The sequence below is a fragment of the Pinus tabuliformis genome, chromosome X (genome assembly GCF_031772625.1).
Source record: "Pinus tabuliformis cultivar Carrire ecotype Pingquan chromosome X, CPIR1, whole genome shotgun sequence".
NCBI lineage: Eukaryota > Viridiplantae > Streptophyta > Pinopsida > Pinales > Pinaceae > Pinus > Pinus tabuliformis.
Genome location: NC_142308.1, coordinates 378,635,596 through 378,644,355, shown reverse-complemented (window position 1 = coordinate 378,644,355; position 8,760 = coordinate 378,635,596). Strand labels below are relative to the sequence as shown.

Sequence of the window (8,760 nt, the reverse complement as noted above, 5' to 3'; positions counted from 1 at the left end):
CCAGATAGATGAGAGAGAATGTAAAGGGTAAAACAAGGTAAGAGTGACAGACACGAGACACGAGATACGTCCCTTTCCAATGACAAGGCACAGGTTGGACAGGGTGACGTGTAAACAATGACAGGCACTGAACCAGCTAGCTTTTGGGTGAAGTCAAAGAGCCACAAGAATTTAGAGAATGTTATAATGCATTACACCCAGGCATCCTACGTGGCAAGGAGCCCACACAACGTGATAACCGCTCTACATTTAGCGTACTATACCTATCCATGGGATGTACTTTTGAGATTAAAATTTGTGGAGTATAGAAGATTTGAACCCAACATAAGGACAAATTTACTTTATATTTATCAAATTATTATTTTTAATTTTTATAATTTTTAATTTTTTGATTAATTATATTATTAAGATTTCTTGGATATTTGGAGCTAGTGGTTTATTAACTAATTAATAGGATTACTTTTACGATAAAATTTTTAGATCAAATTATAATAATGTGATTAATTCAAAAAATATTCTCAATTACAATATAAATTACAGAAATCTGAAATTTAACCTAATTTTATATTTTTAATTTTAAATAAAAATTTATTTTTTTCCTGATTATTTAGATATGATATTAATTCATAAAGTAAAGGGAGTTTGTTAAAGTAGCAAGGTCATGGAGTTGCTTGGTGAAAGAATCGATGTTGCCAGGCAATCGATCGAAACAAATCACGGGGACGCCAAAATTAACGTGGAAGTGAGAGACAACTGGCCAAAGCATTTAATAATCCCGGCTGTCCACATCACGAGAATCCACGTGGTAAAGCCGTGACATTTTATGTTAACTCTCCGGCTACTTATTAGATCGCGAGATAGCGTTTTATGCTACATACTGAGTGGACTGATGTTATTATGAGTGCGGTGGCAGATGCCGAGACGAGCAAGGCGATCGGAACGATGGCCTGTTTCGCCTATGGTTTGTGTTGCAGCTTTCTAGCGAGGGATTCCAGCCTGTGAATGCCAGTTGTGAGATGAGATTTTCTTGATTTTCTTGAATTTTTTCGTTGTGTAATGCAGAGATTGAAATAAGTGCAGCGGGATGATTATTAAGAATTTGGGTGATAATATCGAAATTTGTTTATAGTTCATCGTTGAGACAAGAAATTTCTGATTGGAAGATTTGGTTCAGGGGAGCAATGATCGAGAAAATGCTTTTATCGGTGGCGGTGTCCCTATTGCTGCTCTGCGCGGGGATGGGGATGGGCGTGGCCGTTTACTTGTGGCTCGTCTGGTACGTTTCTTTGCACAACAGGCCACGACAACGGGCAACGGAGGACAACGGCAAGCCACACAAACAGCAGGGCCTCTCGGAGGCGGACCTCCAGCGGTTGCCCACGATCGAATGCCAGGAAGAAGAGAGCCCAGCAACGGCCGGAGGAGGCGACATGGCTGAGTGCGCCGTGTGCCTTGAGGCTTTCCAGAGCGGCGACCGGTGCCGCGTGATCCCGGCATGTAGCCACGCGTTCCATGTGCCCTGTGCGGATGCGTGGCTCTCAAAGTGCTCTGCGTGTCCGATTTGCAGGAGGAGCGTTGTTTGCGAGAGCGAGGAGACGAAGGGCGTGACTGGTGACGCTGCGGCGGCGTTGCGCGAAGAAGAGGGGCGTGATCACGAAGAATCGGAGCGTGGTCCGAGGCCTCCGTCTGGGCATATCGTGGTCGATATGCCGGTAACGCCCACAGAATACACTAACGACGCCACTGCCATTGCTTAGGGCCGTGGCTGCCATGGCTACCGGTGCTGTGGTCCATTTCAAGATTTTTGACCAGTTTGAAAAGCTTCCCCCAGATGCATTTGTGATTTTGTAAAAATTAAATAATTGTCTCACACACACACTTAGGAATTTAGAGATCTAGTTTAATGTAATTCCATTGTGATTTTGTAAAAATTAAATAATTGTCACACACACACTTAGGAATTTAGATATCTAGTTTAATGTAATTCAATATGCATGTCAGGGTATTCAATATTAAGCACTAGTCATTGATCTACTAGGGAATTTTGGAAAGACATATTGGCCAACTTGCATCTTGCTTGTGTTTTTAAAATATAAATTGATGGCTAGTGGTGGCATCCAGCGCCCACGTGACTGACTAACTTGAAGCACCCTTTTTTAACCTTTGAATAAATTAGAATTAGCTTTAGCTAATGGAGGGACCGTTTGAATAAATTAGAATTAGCTTTAGCTAATGAAGGGCCCGTTTGAATAAATTAGAATGCTGATGTGTAGCTTTAGCTAATGGAGGGACCATCATAATTTGTTTGCAACCCTAAACACGGAACATCATAATCGTTGGGTCAAGGTATTATTATGTATGGAGGATGTGTCAAAGGCGATCTTTAGTGGTTGGGTCAAGGTGTCTATGCAAGGATGATGTGTCAAATGGTATATTTAGTGGTTGGGTCAAGGTGTCTATGCATGGAAAATGTGTCAAATGGTACATTTAGTAGTTGGGTCAAGGTGTCTACGCAGGGATGATGTGTCAAAGGGTATATTTAGTGGTTGGGTCAAGGTGTCATTATGCGATTACTATAAAGTAGAGTTTGTGTGTGAGAATGGAGTTGTTTTCATTTTTTTATTATTAAGAAAATTAATTCGATTGAAAAAGACAAATTAAGTTAAGTGGATGTCAATTAAGTATAACTCATGGTTTGTTCTTTTATATTTATTTATCTTTTGAGCCTACCAATCTACGTGGATGGTAAGAACCAGTGACAGTTAAGGTGGTCCTAATTTGATGTAATAATTCTTTCAAAAGTTTAAACTTGGGATCCCTGTTAACCTTGGGAAGTTAGAAAAATGGTAAGAAGTACTCAAACTTAAGGGAGTATAATAAGTGTTTTTTTTGGGTAAATTTGGGTTCTTTTCAATTTTGGGAAGAATAATGGTAAGAAGTACTCATGGTTAAAGTGGTCCTAACTTGATGGAATATCTTTTTCCAAAGGTTAGTGGTAAATTTAGCATTTGTGTCATGGTTAAAGTGGTCCTAACTTGATGGAATATCTTTTTCCAAAGGTTAGTGGTAAACTTAGCATTTGTGTCATTTACAATAACTTTTGGAAGTTATGTAATTTATACATTTATATTTTTTTTTACATCGCTATCAATGATTTAATTGACTTTTCTTTTTTTATGATATTTTAATGAAGTGAGCATATTTATTAATTGGTTTACAATTACAAATATGCTATTTTTCTAATTTGAGGTAAGAAGTTCTATGACAATCCATAGATGGATTTTTTCTCATTTGAGGTAAGAAGTTCTATGAAAATCCATAGATATTTCCATCCATTTTTTATTAGGAATATGGAATGGTTAAATGAGGCTTAGAGGAGTGATAAACAAAAACTTTTGGCATCAATAGCTCTCACATTTTGCCATGTCTTTTTTAACATCATTTTTCATTCTTTTCCAAAATAAGAATTGTCATATGTTATAATAGGTTTTGAAAAATCCCTAATGCTTCACATATGAAGGGTCATGGTTTTCTTCGAATATTTGGAAACTGAGAAGAGCTAGGTAAATATATCCTTTCTATGCACCAAATCTCCCATGTAAAATTTGGGCTTGCTCCCTTGTTACTATCAGCCTCCTTGATTAGCTTATTTAACTCTGTGTTTTTCTCGTACTCGGCTTCAACATCTTAGATCATTTCAAAACTGACTACTAAAATAGCACATAGTGTCTCATCACCCTCATCTTTCCGTGATAAACCATCAACAACCATATTTTCCTTTTCCTTCTTATAAAGAATCTCTAGGTAAAAAAATTGGATTTTGTTTACCCATTTTTATTGTTATTTTGATAGGCACTTTTGGTTTAAGAAATATGTTAAACTGACTTTGTATGTTTTAACAAGAAACTAGGCTCCCAATAGGTATTCTATGAACTAGAAGGACCGTGAAGTAGAAAGAAAGGAGAATCACACAAACTAGAATGTAAATATATATATCCTTTCTTTTCAAGTGTCGAAAATGTGATCTTTCCTAACTAGTGGCTGCTTAATTGATAATTAGTATTTAGTATATTCCTTGAGTTTTAAAAATTGACTTTTGATAGCAATCAGGTGATTATCTTGTATAAGCACGGCTCTCATTCATGTTGCATAAGCATTCCACTTGAGGAGAAATAGCCTTATGAAGTTCAAGGCTATTAAAACTAGAGTGGATGTCACTAAGGTCCTCATCTTCTTGAAATAGTTTTTAGTTGCATCATTCCATCTAAAGGCATATTTTTTCAACAATGTTGATCCATAACTACCATGGATATTCCACTAGATAGTTCATCACAATATATTTGAAAATACAAAATCTACACCATGAGGGTTAATTTCTCCTTAGATTTTGGATTTGTTAATTACTATGATATGCTTATGCACACAATAGATAGAATATGGAAAATAGGGAACATCAAAATAAAACTCACAAACCACAATGAACACATGATATGATCTGGAGATCGTTATGGGAAAAAACCTAATTGGAAGGTGAGGTTGCTCTACTATATCTTTCTTTGAATGGAAATGTATGCAAGTATAAAGAAGTGAAACCTAGGGCTCGTGGTTGCGACGATACATAAACCCTCTCTACTTTCTGTCTCTCTATACTCTTTGCTACTCTGCTCATTTATGAAACAAAATGCACTCGAATAGAATGAAACCTTTTTTCCTCCTAACAGCTTGGTTATAACACAACCTGATAGCCAACTAGGGGTTAAATTTGACCCATTCAACCCTCAATATGAGTTACAACTTAACCCTTCTAGAGTATTCTTTATAGTTCCCACGTGGCTAGCTCTTTTTCCATGAGTAACAGGGGCTATGATGGCATCCTCCTGAACTATGGGGGTCAATTTCGAAGGTTAACTTCCGAGAGGCATAACTTTCTCATATGAGCTCCCATTGAGGCAAATTTTGTATCGTTGGAAAGATATCAATGTGTAGATTATGGAATATAGGTCCATAGTAAGGTTGAGACCACAAAAATGTTTATTGATGGCCTCAAAATAGCTCCTAAAGTTTTTCAACCAAAATTTTCCATACTAGGATTGTTAGTAAAAATGAACTTACAAGTGGATTCCTCAAAATTTTCAACTTAAAAGCATCAAGATGGATGAAAAATAATTTATTGATTTGATCTAAATAATACCTCCCAATTTTGGGAGGATTTTGGTGCTAAAAATGTTTTACTAAATGAACTGATAAAATGTTGCCTCTACCATCTCCCTGGAGTACGATTTAGCCTTGCCTAGACATTGTCCTTTCAACCCAATCTACCAAAGGTCATGCTAGCCATTTCTTATAGTTCCATACCTCTTCTATAAAATTGTATCTTCTATCAAATCTTCTTGAGCATATAGCTATAAACCCTCTATAAAAAGGTGATACCTACTCCTATACCTTATCCAACATGGAAGGCTCATAGGGCTTCAGATTCTCCACATTCACTATTGAGTAAATGCACATGTATGGGGGTGTATTAAGTCTATGGGAATTATCTCTCACCTTTTCCAGTATCTCAAAGTGACCATATTGTAGAGCCTTGATTTTATTACAAGGACCCTTTAGCCTCTTCTTGTTCAAATGTAATCATACTCTATCTCCCACTTTGAATAACTTCTTTGTTCTATGTTGATCATTCATGGTCTTGTATATTTCATATGACTTGCACAATGTCTCATGTACTTGTAAATGGATATGCCTATTCTTCTCAACAATTTTTTTCAGTTTTTAATGCATCCCTTGTAATATCCTTTCTTTGTTCATATGCAACATCTAAAGGTGGAGGTGGAAAATATCCAAAACAAGTTTCAAATGGGGACTTACCAGTAAAAGTGTGGACTGTTATGTTATAAGAGTTTTGTATATATACCAAATTTTAATGCCAACCATTCATATTATTCTGATTGTAGCCCCTCATAAGTTGTACAAAAGTCGTATTGGGTAATTATGTTTTCCCATTTATTCATGGATGGAATGTTGTAGACCTCTTCTACTTTGTTTCCATATTCTCCTACAATGTAGTCCAAAATGCACTGAGAAATCTTGTATCCTTGTTTAAAATTATGCTCTTTGGGATTCCAAAATGCACCTAGACTTGTCCAAAGAACAATTTTGTTTCTTGTTTCCCATTAATGGTCTTTTTACAAGGAATTAGAACAAACATCTTGCTAAACCTATCAACTACCACGATCATGCAATCATGTCCCTTCCTGGTTGTTGGTAAACCTCCAAGGGATGGTATAAGTCTTGTTTCTTATTACTATGCTTGCTAGTACAACAAAGCATGCATCCTCTTATGAACCTAGCTACCTCTTGTTTCATCCTAGGTCAGTTCATATACTTCTGCAAGTTGGTTATTATCTTCCCTAAACCAAAATGCCCTGCAACCTTGGAGGTGTGAACCTCTCTGATCGGTTGAAGTTGGTCACCTTTAGGAACACGTAACTTATCTAACCTCTAGAGTAACCTATTCTAGATATGGTAGTCAATTGTGATATCACCATCATGCACATGAATCTATATTTGCAACTACTGAAACACCTCCTTGAAGTACTCATCCTCTACATATTCCTCTTTGTGTGCATTATGGATGTAAGGCTTTGTGTGAATAAGAGTTCCCAAAGCTATTATCTTTAATGTAGGTGTACTTGAAAGCATGCCAACCAATTTGTTTTTGCTACCATTCTTGTACTTTATCACTAAATGAAATTGTTGTAGAAACCCCATCCACTTGTAATTCCTAGCCTATTGTAGCTTACCATGGGCCTGCAAGTACTATAGTGGTTGGTGATCAGTGTGAATATGTATAGGTTTTCTCCTTTCCTACCAGATAGTGTTTCCATTTTCTCACATCTTGCACTAGGGCATATAGCTCCTTGTCATAGGTAGGGAAATTGAGAACCACCACATGAAATACTTTAGAATGGTAACATACATACCTTCCTCCCTGCATTAATACTACTCCCATAGCATACCCACTCACATCTATCTCCACTTCGAAGGGCTATACATTTTTTGTAATGTTATAACTAATGCTTGACTAATTTTCTTTTTTAACTCTTTGAATGCCTTCTGTTAACCCTTTCTTGTTTGGAAACTATTTCCACTTGTTGTTATGGCATAAATGATGTTGTTACTACTAAAAATGGGGCTATGAATTTCCTCAGGTATTATGTTGCCCCAAAACTCCTGACCTTAGAAACATCATTAGGAATTGACCACTTCATGATGGCCTCCACCTTGCAAGGATATATCATCATCTCTTTTCCACCTGTCATATAGCCCAAATACATCAAATTTTCATGTTAACATTCACACTTCTTGATATTTTCCAATAGTTGGTGCTTCTTGAATGTCTCTAGCACCTATATCAAATGTGAGATATGCTCCTCCCATTTAGCATTGTATACTAGTATAACATCCAAATACATAGTAAAAAATGAATCTACAAAAGGGCGGAGGATATCATTCATTAACCTCATGAACATATATGGTGCATTGCATAGGCCAAATAACATGACTTGCCACTCATACAAACCCTTTCCAGGTTAGAAGGTGGTATTCCAAGTATCTTATTCTCTGAACAAACTTGGTGATATCTCAACTTTAAATCCATCTTGGTGAAGTATCTAGCTTGCTACAGATGATCCAATAAAACATTTATCCTGGGTAGAGGGTACCTCTTCTTGATTTCAATTTTGTTCAACACCCTATATTCAATACAAATGCAAAGTCTCATCCCTGTTTGGCATAATGATGATGGGTGAACCACATGGTGAGATGCTTGGTCGAATAAACCATGTTCCAAAAGCCACAATAGCTTCTTCTTCACCTCATTTTCATATATAATGGATTTCTTGTACAACTCAATGTTCGACAATGAAAAGTTTGACAATAGCTGGATCTTGTGCTCCACTTCCCTCTTGGGTGGTAACATTTTAGGCTCCTAGACACACACCATGTTCTAGTAGCTACTATAGCTTCTTCTTCACCTCATTTTCCTCTATAATGGATTTCTTGTACAAGCCAATGTTTGACAATGAAAAGTTTGACAATAGTTGGATCTTGTGCTCCACTTCCCTCTTGGGTGGTAACATTTTAGGCTCATAGAACACACCCTTGTATGCCTATAAAAAATCTTATAGTTTTTTATTTTCTTCCTCAATACACCCCTCTAGGGATGACTTAACTCTCATGGACTCTTCTACAGATTGATTTTGTCTTAAAAATAATAAGACATACTTTTTACTAGAATTGATCAAATTTTTGCCTGATTGGCACTTACCAGCGAGATCTTTGACTTTCCCTTGTGCACATTGATGATGATGAAGTATTATTAATCCTTGATAAGGTGGTATTGGTTGGCTCTCTGCATGAATATCACATCCCACATGTAAATTTAGGGACTCCCAAATACAACACCACATATGTTAAACAAAACTACAACTAACTCTACTTCATCAATAAAATTATCACTAACAACAAATTTGATTATGCATTGTTTTTTAACCTTTATCCTACCTCCTTATTGACCCATCTTAATCGATATGGGATAGAATGGTCATAAGTCTTCAATCCCAGTTTCTTGACCAAATTTGATGCTATGATATTCACATATGATCTTGAGTTGAATAAAGCATCAATTTTCATCTCCTTAACATGTATCCTTACATGGAAGAGTCTAGTAATTTTCTTATCTTCATGTTGCTGAAGAAT

At 36.6% G+C, this 8,760-nt stretch overlaps 1 protein-coding gene across 1 annotated transcript; it reads left to right on the top strand.

The window, feature by feature from the left end:
* The first annotated feature begins 859 nt into the window (after positions 1-859).
* Positions 860-2,051, top strand: LOC149140103 (E3 ubiquitin-protein ligase ATL23-like). Its single transcript, XM_089447657.1, has 2 exons — positions 860-1,011; positions 1,175-2,051. Exon 2 carries the CDS (start codon positions 1,182-1,184, stop codon positions 1,755-1,757), a length of 576 nt encoding a protein of 191 aa, XP_089303783.1. The 5' UTR covers positions 860-1,011; positions 1,175-1,181; the 3' UTR covers positions 1,758-2,051.
* The last annotated feature ends 6,709 nt before the right edge of the window (positions 2,052-8,760 follow it).